Source organism: Cololabis saira, chromosome 10 (genome assembly GCF_033807715.1).
Source record: "Cololabis saira isolate AMF1-May2022 chromosome 10, fColSai1.1, whole genome shotgun sequence".
In the NCBI taxonomy this organism is placed as follows: domain Eukaryota; kingdom Metazoa; phylum Chordata; class Actinopteri; order Beloniformes; family Belonidae; genus Cololabis; species Cololabis saira.
The window spans coordinates 15,429,920-15,452,704 of NC_084596.1; the positions used below are offsets into that span (position 1 = coordinate 15,429,920).

General features: G+C 40.4%; 1 protein-coding gene across 1 annotated transcript; it reads right to left on the reverse strand.

Annotated features, from left to right (window-relative positions):
• Positions 1-1,182: 1,182 nt before the first annotated feature.
• Positions 1,183-16,540, reverse strand: pitrm1 (pitrilysin metallopeptidase 1). The gene is made up of 27 exons (XM_061731813.1): positions 16,325-16,540; positions 15,367-15,472; positions 14,044-14,150; positions 13,737-13,888; positions 12,776-12,890; positions 12,474-12,570; positions 10,827-10,987; positions 10,606-10,732; positions 10,357-10,445; positions 9,752-9,880; positions 9,526-9,639; positions 8,224-8,320; positions 7,821-7,955; positions 7,554-7,692; positions 6,557-6,673; positions 6,351-6,480; positions 5,843-5,963; positions 4,859-4,935; positions 4,590-4,755; positions 3,896-3,996; positions 3,648-3,768; positions 3,514-3,564; positions 3,205-3,317; positions 2,957-3,082; positions 2,073-2,218; positions 1,665-1,767; positions 1,183-1,520 (listed from the first exon to the last, which is right to left on the reverse strand). The coding sequence occupies exons 1-27, from the start codon at positions 16,369-16,371 to the stop codon at positions 1,427-1,429; spliced, it is 3,081 nt and encodes a 1,026-aa protein (XP_061587797.1). The 5' UTR covers positions 16,372-16,540; the 3' UTR covers positions 1,183-1,426.
• Between the last annotated feature and the right edge of the window lie 6,245 nt (positions 16,541-22,785).

Below are 22,785 nucleotides of genomic sequence, written 5' to 3' on the forward strand. Positions count from 1 at the left end.
TAAGTTTTATTGGCTGCTCCACATGTCAATCATTAATCTGACGAGATCAGCCCAGTTTATTCAGAGGAGACTGTGCTGGCTCTGTCACTGACATAGATGTATACATACATATGTATACACAGTCTTCTTTCTATGTTCATTAATGTCAATATAAAAACGATTTATCAGAATCAGTTGTATTGTATGTAAATATTTGTGCTCTTTATTCAGAAAACCCCCAAATAATTCTAATACATTCAAAAGCTAGAAATGTTTTTTAATAATTATACATCATGGTACAACATTCACAGCAGCGGTACATTACATTAGTGAGATGAAGAAAAAAATACTGTGGTTTAATGAATGAATATTGATGACTGAGTGAAAGATAACCATGTGGTTAATTATGAAATTGTTGCCGTTTCACTCTCGTGTAACTTCTTTGATGTGGGGACTGTCGTGTCCTTCACGTGTGGTCGTGAACTTAATGTTGATCTGTTTCTTCATATTTTGTACTTCGCCTGCATTGCCACTGAGTGTCGCCAACGGACAAAAATGTGCACATGCCAGACTTGTACGTTTTCACATTCAAGTCCCTTTTTGAAAATCTGACCGTGAGGCAGCTTTTATGCTCCTCACCTGTTGAACAAACTGCCACAATCCATCATGGCTACTGCAACTCAGTTCCTTTAAATCCATTTTTAAAACCATTTTATTCTCTGCTGCATTTCAATAATCCACTACAACCTTGATTTCTTGCATCTCATGTAAAACTAGCATGTTCATTTATGGTCTAAAATATGAGATTTCTGACTCAACCCCATCCCCAAGGATGGGAATGGATCTAGTATTTAATTTGTGTTAATGAGGAAGCAAAAATCCAAACTGGTATCATTTAGGTGGGCTCAGGGAAGTCACGTAGTACAGACTGCTTCAGGTTTTCTTTTTCCATTGTCAAAAGTAGGGAAGTGATGTGGGATAAAGGTGGAGCTAGAAACACCACAGTCTGACTCAGAGTGACGTGTCAGTATTGGGCAGCGGGCGTAGTTTCCACCATCTGGCCTTCACACCTGATGGTGAAACCTCCAGTCGGGTCAGAGGTTAGCGCTCACTGTACCGCTCAACAGAAATATGCTGTACGTTTCTGAGCTGCAGAAACGGCGTTTGCACAAAACAACACAGCAAAGAGGAAAAAAAAACAACTGAAGTTGTTACAGTTTTAATGAGCATCTGAGGTTATCTTAACGGAACAGAAGAGTTTATTTGAAATGAATATGTACACAACTGAAGACAAAGTATTGACCTACACACGTTAAAATGACACTGATCAGTCCGGTTTCTGAGTCTGGTTTGTGCGTTCTAGCTCACAGCTTGCCACTATATTTCTGAGCTTTCAGTAGATAGTCCTTCCACGCCAGGTGTTCAGTTATAAAATACCTACCGAGTATCATTTCAAGATCCATGAGGGATCTTTTTTGATTATATCGTTCTCTGGACCAAGGAGGGCAACGCCGCACGTCCTCTGACCAAGACCCAGGTACCTGCAGGGAAAACATCAGTTTTATTCATCTGCATGAATTATTGATTATTATCATTATTAAGCATCTTCCAGGTCTTATTCCCCCTTTTCCTTAAACCTTTGAGCCGTAACGTCTGAACAGCGATTGCATCAGCGTGGGTTTTACCTGTCGGCCGCGTCCACCAGGCTTTTATGATCGACAGCGAACAGCCTCTGTCTGTGACTCTGCCTCATTTCATCCGTGACCCCGCTGAGGAAACGACCCATTCCTGCAGCACAAACAAACTCAGTCACTCAGGCTGAATACACAAAACAATGCTGAGGATCAATTTACAGAATGAGCCTCTTGAACTCCATCAATTAAACTGCATTCATTAACGTTTAGGAAATCACTGATAATAACCGGAGGAAGCAGAAACAGAGCCCTGGGAAGTAAATGGTAAAATAAACAGCTGCTCTTTATGCAGAAACAAGTCGGCGCCAACATGAAAACAATAAAAGATGATTAACAGGCTTTAAGTGAATCCGACCATGCAGCCGCTGACAGGAAGCGTCCCGTCACTCATCGGCTCACCTTTGTCTGCGGGGCCCACGGGCGAGTCCACGGCCGAGAACACTGACAGCTTGGCCTCATCAATGTCTTGTTGCGTGAACTTTCCCGACTTTGCCCAGTCGATGCCTTTACGAAACGCAGACAGAGTCTGCACAGAGTTCGGATCCCTGAGACACACGAGACGTCACGTGGTCAATACACACACTCAATATGGGTTCATTGCAGGGCGACGCTTTGTTCACTTTGCATGTTTTTATTCGGGTTCCCTCAAATAATCCACTTCAACCATTGAGAATTTAAATCATGTAAAAGCATTTGGTGGGTGAGTAGATTCACAAGTGAGTTCCAGTGTCTACAAGGTGCAGCGGGTGTTCGTGGGTCAAAAGAAAAGTTTCATCAGTGATGTCAAAGTACACAAAACCGGCCAACTACACTTCTGGTACATACGGCTTCTACCAAAAAGTAGCAGACAACAACATACAGAAATTAACCAGTCGATGCGGTTTTTCCCCCCAATGACACATGTGCTACATCCCATAATGCAACAGGCTGCTTTACAGTGGCATACTGCATACAAACTATAACTACCGTACCAGTATACAGGACTGTCTCAGAAAATTAGAATATTGTTTAAGATTAAGATTCCCAGAATATTCTAATTTTTTGAGATAGGATATTTGAGTTTTCTTAAGCTGTAAACCATGATCAGCAATATTAAAATAATAAAAGGCTTGCAATATTTCAGTTAATTTGTAATGAATCCAGAATGTATGACATTTTTGTTATTTGCATTACAGAAAATCACAATATTCTAATTTTCTGAGACAGTCCTGTACGTCATGTACCGTTTACTTTTTGCACTGAAACACTGTTCAAATGAGACCTTCATGGGGATCATCACCTACCTGTAGGAGTAAAAGGAGAAAAGCCCGCCTCCTCCCATCTTGGCCCCGCCCCCATAGGCCCCGCCTTTCTCCCGGATCTCTCCGTGGAGGAATTTCGCCGACATCATCCTCGCCAAGATGCATAAACTGAGACAGAAAAATGGTTAAAAGAAGTGAACAAAAAAAAACCTTTAAAAAAATGGATTAAATAAATAAAAATGAAGCTGAATTATACAAACATTTTAATAATCTCTCCATGTGTATGTTACCTGGCATTATCCTGGTGGGAGAATGGCACCGTGCGCACACACTCGCTGATGAAGTTGACGGGGAACGGCATCTGGAAAAACGTTTTCATCTGACACGGCTGGAACGTCGGCTCCTGGTACGGTACAAACATCCAGCGTTACCACCATATCAAAACGTATACATTCAAAAAAGGATTATACTTGAACAAAAGGGGAAGATAAATTACTTATTTTTAAAAAGAAAAAAAACCCAAACAAGTCTTTACATCTGTTTCTAACCCACGTTTAACAACAATAAAGTATTTACACTTGAAAAAGGTCTGAACTTACAGTTATAAGTTTCCTGCTTGGTCCAGAAACATCCAGAGGATCAAGTGGTTTCTTTAATGGAAATAAAACAAAAAAAGTGAGCAAAATCTCCCCCCCACATGAGTCGACTTTGCGGTTTACTTCTGCCAACTCACGTTGAGGATATTCGCCCTCACGGGTTTGCGCTCTTTTCTGTTTCCAGCGACATCCTTCATGAAGCTCTCCAGCTGTGCGGCTGAATCCGACATCTTTTGTGGCGTCGCATTGATCGCACACCTGTCAGCATGCAGGCGAAGCGGGAAACGTGCAGCATGTGTAAAAAGTGCAGCAGATACCAACATAACCCAGAGACCGAAGCACGCGGCTCTGGGATGCAGCTGATCCAGCAGCAGATGCGGCTCACCTCATGTTCTCTGGGTTGAGAAGGTGCTTCTTGATTCTGGGTAACGTTCGGATCACCTGACTGAGGTTCGGCATCTCAGCTATCCTCTTCATAAACTTCACCTTAAGTTTAGAGAACACCACCATCAAACATCTCATCCAAACCTCAAACAAGTTCTTAATTGTGTTACAATAACTGAACTGAATATATTGCTCGCCTAATTATTTTAAAACATACTATATAATTTGCAGAATTGGGGTTGGAAAATAAATCAGTAACAATATATATTGAAAATATTAGCCAATTCAATAACGATTATGTTTTAAAAAAACACTTTTATGATACTTTGGTGAATGCCATTTAGAGCATCTTTTGAACTAAACATGCCGTCAGGTGGTACCGACCAGCAGCGGCAACATGTACTGTCTACATGTCACATACGACATGTACATGTACTGCTAGAAAATGTAAATATGCTTTCAAGGTCCTTCATGTTTCTAGATGTGGGTTTGATCTATGAAAATCCAGCGTTTCCAAGACGCTACAAGAACAGCCCCTCTGGAAATGAGCCTAACATGCCTGAATCTAATCAAAATTAAGAAATATATCGTGAATTTTGGCCATATTGTCCAAGTTATATCAGAGCTGTGTGAGCTTTAACACGAGAGTAGAATAAATAAGTTCTTTATACACATCAGCACGTTGAGCTCAATACCTGGTCCATTCCTCCAAAGGTCTCCTGGAGATCTCCAGCTGGCGTGAGATGACGGGCCGCTCGGGTCATGGCGTACATGTGACCGGAGTAGGAGATGCCGTTGGCCAGTTCCTGAGCGCACATCATCACCAACACTCTCAGGCGTTCCTCGTTGTCAAAGTGAGGGCTAAACGAGGAGGCGGAAACAAGAACAGCCATTGTTCAGTTTTAAAAACAAACCCCAGCTGGGTTGTATATTTGTACCACTGGGCTCTGCAGACAATACAAACCTGTTGAATATGTCACTCCACAGCTGGAACATGTGAGGAAGGTTCCTTTCCAGGCAGGAGGACGATAAGAGGATGCCCTAAAACAGGAAGTAAAGAGCCAAAGACAGGACGGTGAGCTCAGTGTGTCACTGCAGCAAACACATCAAATAAATCCTCATACATGATATAAGACCGATAAATAAGAGTCCACCGGTTTTGAATCTCTTTAGACCAGGGGTGGGCAGTCCTGGTCATCAAGGGCTGGTGTCCTACAGGTTTTAGATGTTTCCCTATTTCATTGCACCATGATACAAGTCATTAAGAGAATTGTGCGGACCTGGGGCCAGATTCACCAATGTGTTCTTAAGAACAATCTTAAGAAATGTCTTAAGATCTAAAATTAAGAAGTTCATAAGAAAGTTCTTAAGTGCAATTCCTCAATATTTTCTTAAGAACCGTCTTAAGATTAATGTGTTGAAAAAGGTGATATTAGAGTCTTACCTTTTCACAGAAGAAATTTTAAGACAGGTCAAGGTTGTCTTAACGTTAAGAAAAAAGTCAAGAACAAATTTGAGAACTTTTATTTCAAGAATACTTTACATGTATTCTCAAGTTTTTTCTTAAGAAGAAACTTAAGAAAAAAGTTGAGAAAATACTTAAGAACTTTTTTGGAGAATATTACTTCTTCTCTTTTTTCTTCTTAAGACTGAACTTAAGAAAAAAATGACACTTAAGAACATTTTCTTTCTTAAGAAAGTTTTGTGAATCCGGCCCCAGGATGACAAGCTGATGACAATGATTAATTAGAATCAGGTGTGTTAAAGCAGGGAAACATCTAAAACATGCAGGACACCGGCTCCCAAGGACCAGGACCCCAGCCCTGCTTTAGACAGTAGCTTTCAAGGTCAGTAAAGAGTTTCCACACAGAACATCTGTGAACCCAGTTTTCTGCCCTGCACGTCTCTGCACACAAATGCCCTCCCTGTCCTCCCTGCTGGCACCGACCTGCTCAAATGTGTCCATGAGGTCGGAGTCGGGGATGACCTGGGTGGAAGCAGACATGCCCCCCGTTCTCAGCTCCTTCTGCTGGGACTGCTGCCTGTAGTCCAGCGCTCCACAGCCCATCCTAATGACAGAAACACACAAAAACCCTTCAGTTCACTTGCAATCCCGCTGGAAAATAAAAATCTGTGCTCGTAACCCCCACATTCCTCCCACTGGTGTTAGAAACTTTCAACATCCTGTAATTGAGAACAGTCATTTAGGGGTTTGAAGTAACTAACGACTCGGGAACTTGGATAGAAATCAACACCGAGTTTCTGTGGGGAAGTATAGCTTTGAAAATGAACAGTTCAGTGATCCTTTCATATCCGTCTGCATTTGAGACTTTATGTAGTCTGATTCCACCGTTTCATCCCCTTTATTTTTGCCAACAATTGTATTATAAGCCATCTTTCCTTTGCCCTCCCACAATCCCCAGCACTGCCCTTCACATCTCGTCTGTGCCACGTACTTGGTGATGACGCTGCAGAACAGTGGGACGTAAAGCCTGAGGTCCTCTGGGAGAGTGTTGAGATTACACATGGCTCTGAAGTACACCAGACCATTGGTGGGCTGCTCGCAGTACTGGACCGGCACGCCTCCTGCAGGAGTTAGGAAAACCCCGTCAGACATCAGCAGACGTCCTCGTGGGAGAGGCTACGAGTTGTGCTGCCGTACCTGCCGCGCTCATCTGCACATGAGTGACGGGTGTCGTTGGCTCGATGTCAGACACTTTGAGCGCAGGCAGACAGGAGGCATCCTGAGTTTTACTCTGAGCAGCCAGCAGCTCCAGACCTTTCCAAGAAAAAGAAAGACACCAGTTTCGAATTCAACATCAATACTCATAATGTTCCACAACTCAACTTAAAAGTAATTTGAAAGTACATATTTGTAGGAAATAGGCCTGTGTTGAAAAGATCGATTCTCATATTAATTCCTAAAAATCAATTCATATGTCTAAAGATCGATTAAAAAAAAAAAAAATGTTTTTTTTCATCATTACATTACAACTTTTGGTACTTTTTTTGTTTATGCCCAAAAAAGGAATATTTTGTTGGACACGAGAATAACTGGTGCCATGTTTTTGCCTTTAGATATGTTTAAAGGTATGAAAACATTAAAGTTTTCAGTTATAATTGTATAAATTGTCTATATTTCTTTGCTTTATTATACTGTCTTGGGGTTACATTTGCATAAATGTTAAAAACCAAATTCTCATAAATGGGGAAAAAACAAAAGCGATTTCTTTCGTCCTCTGTTTCCTCCCTGGATCTGTTTGGTAATTCTGACCCACATGATGTTTCTGAAAGCAGTTCTATCAGCATTCTGGGAGCTGATTGGTCCTTACAGCATCATTAGCTGCCAATACTTGCTGTTGAATCTCAATATAATACTAGTATTCATATGTTGCATAACTAGACAGTTATATAATTCATGCAACAGCTGAAAAAAACGTTTTATTAACAGTAACCCAAATCAATATCGGATCGGATCGAATCAAAGCGTGATAATCGATTTTGAATCTTAAGAATCGGAACAGAATCGTTTCTTGATATTTTAATCGATCCCCAGCCCTAGTAGGAAAACAGAACAAGTAACAAACCAGACAGTTCAACCTGAACCTAGCTTTATAAAAACCTGCAGTAAAGACTTGTAAAAGTGAAACTGTTGATACCTTTCTCATAAATGTCCTTCTTGTCGCCGTCAGACAGAGCCCGGATCTTTTCCTGGAGCTTCTCCTCCTCGGCCTTGGCTTGCTTCTCCAGGTAAACCTCGTCCGGGCTCATGGACAGAGTCAGCCGGTGTGCGTTCTCCTGCAGAGGTGGGAAAGTTCAAATAACGCAGAATTAAATCCTAACTCTGGAGAAAAGAGGACCTTGAGCCAAGTGAAGCACAGAGCCAGAAACTAAAACCCTCTTAAAACTTGACACGTTTAATTTACCTTAAAGTAGGATTTGACTTTGTCTTGGAGGAAGCGAGGATTTTCCTTCAGAGCCTGTCTGAACTTAGCGACGCTCTCGCTGATGCGCAGTAGCTCCACCGGGTCGCCGTCGTGGTTCCAGGATGAAGCTATGTACTAATAACGGGAGAAAGTTGGGGTTAAAGGTGAAAACTGAAAAACCCAGTGAAGACTTTGTAACAAACGGGAGGTTCACAAATAGTTCTTCTGCTGTTTGATTTTGGACCTCCAGAAATAAGGCAATCAACAGGAAGAAAATGGCAAATAAACCACGGTGCACAAAAGATAACATCCTAGAGCACGTGGACATCCTTGACTTGCAAAAAAAACTATAATTAAGCTTAATGCCCTTGGATAGAGAAGATAAAGTGAAGGTTTAACTCACCGAGGCCAGCGACAGGCCGAAGTTTGTGGACTGATGTTTCATCTGGATCTCAATCTTGTGAATGAGAGCCTCGATCCTCTCCTCCTCAAAACCATTCCTGGGTTAGATGACAAAATGTATCATTTAAATCAGTTTTAAGTGTCTGCACATGTGCGGCTCATTTGGAAGGATTGTGTAATAACCACAAAACATCTGGATCAATGACAATCCTCGCTGGGATGAGACCAAAGGGGGGTGTCTGACCCATGTGTGCTGCCTCACATTTACCAGGAACCAAAGACGTGAAAACACTTAACATCTCTGAGGTACGGCAGGGGAAACGGGACCAGTGACGTGTCTGACTGATCTACAGTCAAACGTGATGTCATCCCTAAATAAGCTGAAGCTTGTTTAGCATTGGAGAAGCAACAAACAAACCAAAAAGAACCAAGGTGTTTAAAGAGTTAAGTCCACCGCTGGGTTAGCTGAAATACTGGAGGACCTTTAGAAAACCAACCGTCAACGAAAGCCTGTAAACCTCAATGAAATGAAGTAATGTATAAAAGAATGAGGTCAAACTTCTCCTAACTTTTGCCAGAGACCACTAACGTCTAGGAATGGGTGATATTTTACCGTTCACGATATACCGTCAAAAAAATTCCCCACGGTAAGAATTTGTCATCTCGCGGTAAAAACGATAAATTCCCGTTGATGACGTTTTTGTGTAAAGTCGGATTTATGGTTCTGCGTTAAATCCACGCACAACATACGGGAAGGAAGGAAGGAAGAAAGAAAGGAAGGAAGGAAGGAAGGAAGGAAGGAAGGAAGGAAGGAAGGAAGGAAGGAAGGAAGGAAGGAAGGAAGGAAGGAAGGAAATGAGCCAGAAAGAAAAAAGAAAGAAGGAAATGAGCCAGAAAGAAAAAAGAAAGAAGGAAATGAGCCAGAAAGAAAGAAAGAAAGAAAGAATGAAAGGAGCCAGAAAGCCAGAAAGAAAGAAAGAAAGAAAGATTCCCATTGATGACGTGTAGTAATATTTAGTATTCTTTTCAGAGCAGTGATTTTTACAAAGGTGGAGTTGAATTGGTATTTTTTTTTTTTTTATTGTCATTTTTATCGTTATCGGGATAAATGCCAGAAATTATTCTGATACATTTTTTTGTCTATACCGCCCATCCCTACTAACGTCACACAGAAAGTGTTTACTTCCAAGTTAATGCTGCTGAAGGTGAGGTTAATGAATTATGGGGTGTACTTCAGGGTATCAGCTTTGTCTACTAACCAAAGGTACGAACCCAGATAAAGGATAGTGACCACAGCTCTTACTCTATAATGTCATCAATAGTTTGATTGATGATTTGCTTGACTCTCTCCGTGTCCTCTTCAGCCATCCCCTGCAGTCCGATGCTGAACGACGCCTCCTTGGTGCTGCCGTCGTATCTGTGGACGAGCACGCTTCAGTCAGCGCTCGGCAAATACACAATCCTTCCCTGCGCTTCAGGCGGTACGACGTTTAAAACGACCTCACTGATCAAACCTTTCAAGTACGCACCCGACAACTGAAGAGAAGTCGCTTCCTATCTTGGGTTCGATGAGAGATTTGTAGAAGGGGGAGTTGGGCCCGGAGATCATCAGGGAGGACAGCAGGCTGAGCGTGAACCCTTCGAAGGTGTCAGTGATGCTGAACAGAAAAACAGGGCGGACAAATCAGAATCGCAGCCAGCCTTTTTTTCTTACGGTAAGGGGATGAGGGTGTAAAAGTAATTTGTGTCAGAATGAACAATTGCATAGCTGCACAGAGCTGAACCACCAAACTCAAATAAGGCCTGGCTTTTAGCTACAGGTTGGTCCAGTTGCCGTTTGGACAAACTGTTTAAAGCTGCCAGTTTCTCCTCTGGCTGAACTACCGTAGAAGCACTAACCACCAAAAATAAAAACTATGCATTTATTTGGTGATGTTTTGTGCTAAAAGAGGCAGATAAACCATAATGTGGATAGAAAAAATGCCATAGAGAGTTTTTTTCCACTATGTTCTACAAAACCGAGGTCTTCCAAGGTTCACTAAGCACATGCATCAATAAATGTCATCTTTCATCCAGATGAGTTTGAGCAGGTATTTGCGTAAAAGCACACAGGAAACAGATGATTGGATCTTACTCTCCCAGCAGGTAGCTCACACACAAGGTGTTCTGTCTGGTTGGATCTGGAGCCAGAGCATCGGGGCTGCAGGTCACATGGTCCTCTCTCTGGAAAACAACCACATCAAGGTTGTGACTCAACATCCAGCTCCCTGGACCAGAGCTTAAATTGTGTTTGCACATAATTAAACGTACGGAAGATTCACTTATTCAGGGTAAAATGTGTAAGGGCAGTAGTTCTGTAGTATTTGCAGGATGGTGAACTTACAGGGCTGGTCCAGAGCGGCTGAGAGGGGACTTCTGTGTTTGGATTGATGCGCTCAAACTTGGACAGCGCCTCCTCTTGTATCTGCTTCAGATGATTCTCCAGAGGCAGATCTCCGTAAGTGAAGAACCTGGACGTTGCAAGCAGTTTTTGAGCCCGTGTTTCCTCAGATGCAGTATAAGTTAAAAGGCCAGCTCGCTACTAGTTTGTGTGTGTTTTATTACCTGGCGTTGCTGGGATGGTAGTGTGTGGCGTGGAACTGTCTCAGCTGCTCCCAGGTCAGCTCTGGGATGGCCAGAGGTTCTCCACCCGACACCACGGAGTAGGTGTGGTCAGGGTACAGTTTGTTCTGAAGGTGCTGGGCGTACACACTCTCGTTATCCGACTGCAGAAAGAACATATATGTTACAAATATGCAGAGGTGGACAGAGTACTCGACCCCAGTACTTGAGTAAGAGTACAAATACTACTGGTCAAAATTTACTCCGTTACAAGTAAAAGTAGCTCAGTCAAAATATTACTCGAGTAAGAGTAGAAAAGTACTTGCTTTTAAAGGTACTTAAGTATCCAAAAGTAAATGCTTTTAAATTTACTTTAAGTAAAAGTAAGAGTAAGTTTCTTATTTTCCACATCAGTAAATTACTATATTTTTTCTAAATTAATTTAAGGATCTTTTAACTCTTGTTTCTGAGAATTAACTCTTTGAAACCAGCTGCACTGATGTGCTGCTTTTAGAACCACAATGTTATATAAAACCTGCAGAAACACCAAAAACAAATCAAATGAATGGGATCATAAGAGGACAGCAGATGATGCAGAGTTTATTAACAATCATGAACTGAAACCAAATGAACCTGCACCATCCAACTAAGTCTGGATCCCCCTCAAAGACCATTGCTTTACAAAAAACTACATCTCTGCTTTCAATAACTCAATGTTGAAGTCACTTAACTTTACAGGAAGGACATGTACCAGTACAATATAGCAATATAGAGCATAACAAACTGTCTCCCCATGTCTGTCTTGGCTGTCTCTGTGCCTGTCTCCGTGCCTGTCTCCCAATGTCTGTCTCTGTGCCTGTCTCCGTGCCTGTCTCCCAATGTCTGTCTCTGTGCCTGTCTCCTTACTCGGTCGAACTCAAACATTGAGTTAAGATACGGCCAAGGATTTTGTGAAAGTCCCTGCTCCGAGTCCGGCTCATTATCAGACTCAGCGGATTGTCTTTCTTCTCCTGACGCAGGCGTAGCCATTGTTGCGGCTATGTCTTGACTTGTTGCAGCTTTGTCTTGACAAACGCAGGCTACTTTGGCGGTATCGTTTTGAGGAGGCTTGACGTATTTCCGCTTTACGTACATCCCAGTGGAGAGCGTGCACTGTGATAGGTCTCCTCCTTTGACAAAAACAGCTTGTGTCCAATAGGATTTTAGGGAAGAAGAAAAAAGAGCAGACCTGAAAGTAACGAGTACTTTTCAGCCTTCCTAGAAATTTACTTGAGTAAAAGTAAAAATATTTGTCTTGGAAATGTATTCAAGTAAGAGTAATAAGTACCAAAGAAATCTAATACTCAAGTAAAGTACAAATCCTCTGGATATGTACTTAAGTACAGTACTCAAGTAAATTTACTCCGTTACTGTCCACACTGCAAATATGTAATAGATATTCATTCGTTTGCGCTTTTCTTGACCACACCAGCTTGACTTTAGATCTTTTCACTACTTGTTTTATTTACTGGATGTGCGATTTAAATATAAACCTCCTGCATTTGTTGTAAATGATTTACGTTGCCATCATGTACATTAACATATGTTTAAATCAAACAGCTTGAGCGTCTTTAAAAGTGTGAATGCACACAGACGTTATAGCAGACTTACGAAGGCTCCTTTCATTTCATTGAACACCACTCCTTTAAACACCAGTGGGGTGGTAGCGTCTGTGGGGTCTTCATTCTCCAGCCGCCAGCCTTCTTGCCTGCAAATACAAACCACACACAATTTAATAAGGTTTGTTTAGTTATTAAATACATCTGACACTAATGGACCTGCTTCAGGATCCCACTCTCATACCTTAAATTGTGTGTGTTCAGGACCACAGGGTCCAGAAAACACAAGATTACCGGGTTCAGGTCTGCAAAGCAGCCTTTTTGTGTTTTAGGATGTTCAAATGTGAAACTCACCAGAAGTCCTGCTCTCGCAAACAAGGGAAGAAAACTGCATCCAAATAGACCGATAGAAGGTTCTGGAAGTCCTTCCCATTTTGTGTGGAGAAGGGATACATGGTGTAGTCGCTGGCTGTAAAAACAGACAAAAACAAGCTATGAGAGGGGCTTTTCCTGTCACAATCCAGCCTTTTGACATCGTGCTGCACTGGTCGTGCAGATGAGATATATAATGACACATATCCACACAATCAATAAATCTAATCTCATGTAAATATAACCACACAGTAGGACTGGGCGATATATTGAGATTTTAATATATATCGATATATTTTCAAACGCGATATGGTACGAGTCAATATCGTTTATATCGATTCATTTTTTTTAATTTTTTTTTATGATTTTGATATAGCTTATTTTGTGACGAATTGACTTGAATGAGATTTGCACAAATGTTTTGTTATTTGCACAACCGTCAACCTCAGTGGAAAAGTCTGCCTGTTACTGTCTACATTGTATTAATTGCACAGTGTATTTTAATTTAATTGTTATGCAGGAAAGGGATATTTGTTTTATTTTATTCAGCATTTTTATTCTATATATGCAGTTTATTTTTATTTCATTTGTTTTATACATTTTAATATTGTGCAGACCTCTGTTAATAAATGAACCTGTGTGACATTTGGCACGAGGCTTTGTATTAAAACTGAGTGTTTTTTTAAGGGTTTGCCTCAGAAAAAAATGAAGCTACCAGAGATGCTAACAGAGATGCTATGCTATAATGCTTTGGGGGAAACCCCAATTATGGCACAGAAAAAATATCGATATATATCGAGTTTCGTCATTCAGCTAGAAAATATCGAGATATGACTTTTGGTCCATATCGCCCAGCCCTACAATCAATAAATCTAATCTCATGTAAATATAACCACACAGGCTTTGGTGGCAGGTCACTCAACACATTTCGGTGCTTCAGTACCTGTAAATGCATTCATGAAAGTCGACAGGGACCTGTTGAGCATCTTGAAGAAGGGGTCCCTGCAAGGGTACTTTTCAGATCCACACAGCACAGTATGCTCCAGGATGTGAGGGACCCCCGTGCTGTCCATGGGGGTCGTCCTCAACTGCACACTGAATCACAAAAAGGACAAAGTAATGTGAGGAAATAATATCTGCAGTTGAAACACGCAGCAGGAGTGACGCCACAGATAAAACAAACTTTATCTTATTATGATCTGTTATCTCACCATGATTCAAACAAAACAAACCAACACAATCTAACCAACCTGAAGAGGTTGTTGGAGTCATCCCTGGCTGCGTGGAGGTACTGAGCTCCAGTTTTATCGTGCGTTAACTTGACTGCAGTGAGGAACAAGTCCGGGACGGCTACAACCTAGGGACAGACAGAATAATCAGCAGGGAAAGGTTAAAGGTCGAGACTAAGCCACGGACTCAAACCTTGTGAAGATCACATGAACACAATTACGCATTTAGGAAAATCTAATTTCCCAGTAGGTCTTTATTCTACAGAAGAACGAGTGCATTTGTATTTACAGTTTTTCACAATTTTTTAAACACATTTCCTGATAGACTACCCCACTTTCTCAAAACTCTACACACAAAATGCTGAATCCTACACTTCTCTTGCAAAAGCACACTCTACCCTCAAAACAGTATTAACTCTTCACTAAATGATATTTCCTTCTCAAATGCCACACATACATCATTTGAGTAGACATTTCTAAGCACCCACTGAACACTGATGTGCAGAATGGAAGACACTATAGTATGAATGGAAAACACTATATGAATGTCTCAGTAGAATCATGCATTTGTATGTTCAGTAAACCTTCAGATGTTGGATGTAATATATCACCATATAGTATTCTTATGTATAGGCTACTCAAATAGAAAACAACACACAATTCTTTACTGTAAGAACAAATAGAATAATATTTTACAGTATTTGGACTCAAAATGTGCAGTCCACTGGACATCACAGCAAGCTGCTCACCTCTCTCAATATTGCCACCATCCATTGTTCTCCAAACAAACCAGGAGCTCACCTGTGACCCTTTTATGGCAAATTGCTGATTGCATATTTCACAACAGCCTTTGGAGTTTAGAAATGTGATTGACTGTGTGTTCTGTGTGAACAGCAAGAGAGGGAATTCAGGAAGAGTGTGCAGGGTATTGGGAATTGTGTGTAGTGTTGTGAGAAATGTGTGGTATGGAATGGGAATTTGAGTCTAGAGCAGTAAATGTGCTTGGAGTTCAGCAGGATTGGTTTAGCCACCTGAAACACGAGTTTCAGGTTGTGCACATTGTGTCTGATGTTCCAATAAATGTGTTTAAACAATTGTGAAAAACTGTAAATGGTGATTTTTAATGAGATCGGTCCCCTTCAGAGACCGTCCCAGGGTCTGAGAACCGGGACCACAAACCTGCACCCCACGAGTCCTGGTACGAGGCATTAGCAGCTCATGCTGCACTCTGGACTGCTTAAGGAAAACGTTAAAGCAGCTACTAACTCTGACCAGAAGCTGGTGTGATGACGTGAGAATCTGAGTCACATGAAGGCAAGAAGACAGTTTCAGCAAGACACATACCTCTTTGACGGTAAAACCATGGATTTTCTGCCCTGGCTGATAGTGAAGGGCCTCCTCTCTTGCAGAAGAGCTCCTCTGTCTCCATGTTGGCTGCTGTCCACTGAAACTTTATAAACAAAATAGTTAAAAGTGCAGTAGATTTCAACCACAGGAATGGCTAGTTTCAAAAGTAAACTGAGAGAAGCTGTGTTTCGCCATAATATTATGTTACAATAGTCTAGAAATAAATAAAATAAATCTAGTTTAGAAAACTACGTTAAGGGAATCCATTCATGTTAATATTTCTATCAATCAGGTTACTTATTAATTTATATTGTACTCGGTACATTACATTTTACTCTGTAATTTACATTAATTTGCATTGTATTATTCATTGTTCATATTATTATTATTATTATTATTATTATTATTATTATTATTATTATTATTATTATTTAATGTTCATATGCGCTGAAAATTAATGTTAATATTTTCAGGTTAATTGATCCATGTAATTATTTGTATAAATGCTGTATTGTTGATTAATTGTTTGATTTAATGTGGACCCCAGTTAGAATAGTCTTCATATTTATGAGGACTAATGGGGATCCAATAAATAATAAAAAAATAAAAAAATAAATAAATAGATTACTCTGAGAACTTGGCTGTCCTGTCCTGCAAATCAATATGATCTTATCAAGCTTTCAAGAACTCTAATCAACAATTTAGAGTTAAATTAGAACTTAAATGTCTTTTCATAAGCCTGCCACACTGCCTGGCCCAATAGGAAATTCACTATCTGTTATTTTGATGGCTCATCTTTGGCGTTGATCACAGCAGGCATAGCTTTTAAATAGTAAATTATCCTCAGTTTTTATAATTCTCTGAAGAATATTAATAATTTGACACTGCTTTCAGTGAAACATTCATAACACCCCCATGCTGGGACACACTGGGATTCAGCTTTAGCCTGACTTACCGCACACGCTTAAGACTCTGCAGCGCCGTCCTCGTCAAACGAAACATGTTTCCCCTGTGGCTAAATTAAACTATTATTATCTCCTGTGTCTTAAGCAATAAAACGAACACATTTCTCCATAATATCAATAATTATACTTTTTTTGAACATAACATCCCTGAAAGCATCCTCTCACGCCGTGTGCTCACGACATGTTGGCGGAGGAAGTCACGTGAAAATAGGCGTGAACCTGCGCGGGTCGTAGATCTCACAACCATTTCACGCCGCACTTTGACCTATCCCGTCGCATTAGAGCTCTACGGTTACAGAGGGCGCACATTTTGACAGCCACAAGCGAAACATCGACCCCGGAGTGTTCTTGTTTCTGATTGGTTAAAATGGAAATGAAGCGACAACACGATTGGCTCAGGGATTTCACAGGTTACCAAACGATGACAGGAGTTTTTGAAGGACATGCATGATGAAACTTTAGTTGGATATTAAAGCATTCCTACAGACAAATATTATACGCTTTAACATTATTTTTAATTTAAATAAATACATAGAATATCTTTTTTGTTCAAAATTTTTGTCAACTATGCTAAATGAAAAAAAAGAGAGACAATTACAAAGTATTTCCAGCAGATGGCGGTGCAGTATCAATTTTTAAAGTGCTAAAATGTTGACATTTGTTGGGACATCTTTCTGTCAGGGCAACATAATTATGTAAGCACAAACGTCATATTTTTTGCTGTTCAAATTATTGAGTGTGCCAAGTATTATTTCCTAATTGGATTTATTTACATAAATAAAGCATTTTGAGGTATTTACTGCTTATGTCATTTTATATTTGCAAGAACAAGTCATTTTTAAATTTGACTTTTTTGTCCCTTATTCATAGTCTGCAGCAACTCACTTTCTATATTTTTGTCAAGATATCTGCACTTAAAAACCTCAGTTTTTACCCCTTAAACTTTAAACCCTCAGTCTGTACAATTGGAAGCTTTTCATTAACACACGCCGATCAATTATCTTTAAGATCATTTTAATTAAACCTGAACGAAAAGAGAAACTCAAGATGATAATTTTTATTCTTAAGTGGTTATCAGTGATAAACGAACCACAAACCATCTTTGGGCTGGGATTGGGAGCTGGTAATTTGGCTGTATGAAACTGTATGAAACTGTATGAAAACTTGCTACTAATTTAGTGAGGAAACATGCAAGAAAAGCAATACTATTTGACATCCCAGAATAGCTACAAACTGCAGACTCACCAAGAAACAAGGGGACTTCAACAGAAACAGTGTAGTCATTTCTCTCTAGACCATTCTGATCTTGAAAAAAAAAAAAATCACTCTGCCTACACTGACATCTACTGCCTTTTCTTTTTCAAATATCTTTTCAGGCACCCACGGTCATCCCTTGTGTTTCCACTGACAGCATGTGGGAGCAGCATGAAAAGGAGGCCTTGGCAAGGATGAAGGAGGGTTTTTGTCAGAGCAGCAGCCTCCTCCGACATGGGTTCAGGCTCTAGGCTGCCACTGCAGGCTGATCATCAGTAGAACAATTAGTGGAAAACAAACTAAAGAGGTAAAGCAGGTAATAATAATTAGTTAATTATGTTAAAAGTAAACTGTAAGTAAGAGGGAATACAAGTTAGCATGTTTGTTGGGACTCTTTGACATTGTTTTGGAAAAAGAAAAATCACGTGACAATTATATTTCAAAATTATAATGTTTTTATTTTCAATTTCCTCTCAAAATCATTACCATGGGCAAATCTTCAAAGTACCGGAGGCCAAAAAAGAAGAAAGAAATCAGCAACAAGATTCTTGCCTCATTAATTTGTTTTGCTCCCACTGAAGCAAGGTCATGAGTCAGGGCTAATAGAGATGGATCAATCGAGAGAATAAACAACGTCTCAAACTTTTATGTGTTTTGGATGTTCAAGTAAAAAGTTAAATTGTGATAATATTTTGGTGTTTATCCTTAAAAAGGTTCAGTTGAAAAATAAAGCAAACATTTCTACAGTCATTTTTCTTTTCATACTGAAAGAAATTGGGTGTTTAAAGACATCATTTAAAGACACACACACACTGTGTGTGTGTGCATGTGTGTGTCGGGCTATAAAACAAAACGGTTTACAGCTAAATCTTCAAATGCAACACAATACATTTTTCCAGAAAAAAGGCTTTCAATCATAGAGAAATCATTTTGCTCTACTCAAAGCTTAAACACGATGTTGCCAGGGATGTGAGTGGATGATGGTTTATTGTTGTTGACTTTCCTTCCTGTAATCCGCAGGATTTTTATAAACGTCTGGACCGTCCAGAAGCTGGTTCATCCTGGCTCGAGTGATCCATCAGTGTCAAATAGAAAACAAAACCCCCGCTTTTCCTCCCTCTGCCAATTGCAGCTTTGTCATCCTGGGGCAGTTTCCCCAGAGTCAGTGTTTCCTTTTCTCAGCAACAACCTTCACATATTTACTGTTCAACACACTATATAGTCAAAGATGTCAGCACGGTCCATTAGCTTTAACCGAAGGCTGATCTTCAAGGCTTTGGCACAGCCTGTTTGTTCCCAGGCTTTCAAATCGAATGCCCACAGTACCCGACCCAACCTGTCCCGCAGTTTCAGGTTGAGCTGAAGACACAACTGTGAGCTGAGCCCAGTTCCCCATTAAATCAATGCCCAAGATGCTCACCACCTGTGTAGTCTCGGCCCTCTGGAGAAAAACACATTCCATTGTATGAAACTGTCTTCGATCATAAACGGCGCCCATCATCCACTAGTACATGTGTGCTTCCATAAAGAGCCCAGAGCATCCGGGCCTTGAAGATACCAAGCAATGAAAAGTTTTTATTTTTTTATTTTACCCCATTCTTCCTGTGAAACAACAGTACAGACAAAAAAAAAAATCAGTCCAGAAGCCGTACCCTCTTTCCTCTGTCAGTCCCTCATTTGTAACGTGCGAAGAATGTGCTTTAACAATGACTTATTGAAAAATCAATGAGCGCGTGTAGAGACGTGGCCTTGAAGGCGTCATGAATCGCTCTAAAATATAAGCATACGTTTTGCATTAATGCTGTCATTACAGAAGCGTGAATGACCTTGTCGAGGACACGGATCCAACCCCCTACCATCACAGAGCGTGCACGGCTTCAGGGCTTGTTGCCAGTAACAGCCTGGATGGTCGTCTTTGGCCCTGGTCAAGAGCAGACACCAATCATTTCTTCAAAAAAATAAAGTTCATGGTGGGCTTTGGCAAAAGTAGAACACTCTGGAAGTCCCTTTCAGTCTGAGTGAGGGAAGTGGTTTGGGGTTTTTTCTTTGGCACTTATTTTAAATGGCGTTTCCCTGAGCACTTGTTAGTTTTACCTCTGCCCTCCATTTTTTTTTCCAATTCAAAATAATTGCTTCCACCTGTGTCTACCCTTCGGTGTTTCTTTTTAATTATGTTTAATTCTTTCATGTTTTGTCACCATGCTTTTGTTTTTGCACCACCAGCAGCATTGCTTTTACTGGTGTTTCCTGGTTCCTGGTTTCCTTGTGTGGTTTGTTGCCACACAGGCTGCCCACATGTCTTGATCCCTTCCCGTCCATTGAATTGTGGACCTGTGAATGGATTCCCGTTTCTTTGGCCGATGCTGTCATCGCGGCTCTGACAGCGGTCGCTTAGATGGAAAGAAACATTTCTTTTTTTTCAGTTACTTTACATAGGAAACAAAGGTCAAATTCTTTGTCCAGACATATTCTGTGATAAAAAAAAGGACTGAAACGCTGTCTAATTCTCACTATTGTAATGTGAGGAACTGAGTTGCTTTTGGTCTGGCAAAGCTCTTTGTTTGGCAACGATCCAATCTTGCGAGGCTTTTTCACATTGAAATGTCAATCTTTCCCTAGACCTTTTCATTAGTGTATATTTTAGATGGATAGTTGGCCCTGGGTCCTTACTCCCATCCCATTCACTCTCCTCCTCACCTCTGGGGCTAATTAGGCTGCTGGAGTTGAAAGTAAATGAAACGTGGTGGCAAAACAGCGTTTACTTCAAAACCTCACGCTTAATTTGAAGATCTCTCTCTGATCTGAAGTTGAATTAGCGGGGTTATATTCCCTTTGATCTTGTGGGGTTCTGTATTTGCTGCCAACTTATTGAATGGAGGCTCCCAAGGAAGAGTTGGTGCTGAATGCGTGCATACATAGGGCGCACAAAGAAAAACACAAAGACATGAGCAAAGCTGTAACATCACAAGAACAAAGTCACAATTTTATGATGAAAAACATCTCACACCTTTTGATGGAAACAAGTTGTAGCTTAATGAGAGAAAAAAAAAATCAAACATCATGAACATAAATTGTATTTTTACAAGAAAAGAAATGTAATATAAGAATAAAATAATATGTATTAAAAGTGAGAGATGTGAAGCACCCCAGTATCAAATTCACAGATAAGGAGATACTTCATATTTGCATTTGTTCAGCAGTATCATGCAGGATGATATTTGCTCATTAGGACAACTTTTCTCTTGTAATTTACAACTTTGGTCTCGTAGAAGTTTGAAATGATTCCTGTAGTTAAAGATCTATTTTTTCCCCTTAAGGTGGTCATGACACTCCACCGTATTTTTGTCCTGGCATGTCAGAGAAATATCAGGTCCACCTCATCAAAACAGTTGAGATGGTTCTCATTTCCAAGTGGTTGCTCATTGCCGTTTCGTCAGGATCCATACGTGTCTCAAATCAACGCAGAGCGACTCCTGGAGTCTCAGATTTCAGCATGTTCAGTAACTGTAGCTGTGCTGAAACTCTGCTGCATAATCCAAAAGTCTCAACAGTGTGGTCTGTATTTCCTAAACCTAACCAGATAGTTTCAATGCCTAAACGTAACCATTTTTCTTTGGCATTCCTGCAATTTTCATGACTAAATCTGTTTGTATTATTTTCCAAAAGAAACCCCACAGAGCAGCAGACTTCTGAATCAATACCCGTCGGGGCGTTTATAATCAGTCTTATTGTATGCATTAGATGAGAGAGTGGGCTTCAAAGTCTCTACCCAGAAACGTATGTATGATGTCACATGGGATTTTTCAAGCTTTTTTAATAAAAAAAAAAGAAAAATCTGATCAAATGCAACAGTACATGTAGTCTGAGCTTGCACCTCAAACTTGGAGCTTCATATCTGTCAGTTAGATGTCTAGCATTTTGACGCTCATCTAAATGGACACGCCATCGGCTGCATACCTCGGAGTCAGATAGCTCCCCTGACGCACCGCCTGAGGCACTCTGGTTTTCATTCGGACTGTGGTGCAATTTAAGAAAAGTGAAGCATTCACCCCAACATAACTCAGCCACCTGAGCAAAAGGCACTGCCACACATCGCGTCTGCATGGACAGGGAAATCAATGACACGTGAGGCCACCGGGTTCAAAACATTCCTCGCTGAGAATTCTCTCGTTCAGGTGTTGTGGATTGAGTATTGAACTGTTTGCCGGCTCCTAACAGCCCCACAGTGGGTTTGTGTACCGCCACGGAGCTTGTTTTGAATGGGATTGATTACCACTCCTGCAACAATATGTACAAAAATAACTTTTAAAATTGCAGTAAAAGGTCTAAAAAAAAAAGCGGCCTTTTTTTTCTTTTAACTCATCGGAGGACTGTTACTGAGAATGCATTTTTCAAAGAGGTGGATTAAACCTCAGCTTAGTATTCTCCATCAATAAATATACATTACATTAATACATTAAGTTGCATGGCAAATGTATTACATTTACAACAATATTTATGTTTTGAACGGTGACGACTGATTGCTGTTGAAGAAACCATGATAAAACATCTGAGATGGAAATGTATATAAATATTATATGAACTCATTTACTTGCATTTACTTCTCGTTTGAGGTAATCACTACAAAATCTACAAATAAGAGAAAGGGGTCTCAATTTACATAACTTGAGGACTTCCGGCCTGCTAATAAATATCCCAAATCATTTTGAAGACTTGGGTTAGTTTAGAGCCTGTAACTTCTCTGCCAATTTTTCTGTTTCCAAACCCTGTTAACCTAAATCAATCTCTTTCTTCTGGGTTATTTTTAGTTACTGAAGGCTCTTTTTTTTCTGCACAATAATTGAATCAGCGTCCTCTCATTCTCTCAGGATTTATGTATTTATTCTATGGTATTTAGTTTGCGAGAGCCAGCTATTTCAGTGCATCTATAATGGGATGTAGAATAAAATGAGTTTGAAAATATACCATAAGCTTTAATGTGATTAATGTTCCTGGTGAAACTACACATGTAGAATATGTGCAACAATCATCCGAAGACTGAAGATCTTAATCCCAGGAAAAGCACGCCATTGTAATGACGTGGAATCTTATTTACCCCCCTCCCTCCCCAAGATAAACTAAAATGCATCCTTGATAAAGCTCCTTCCCACAGCCGTTCCTGAAGAGCAGAGAGTGCTGGGGCTGAGGTGTTATTTAG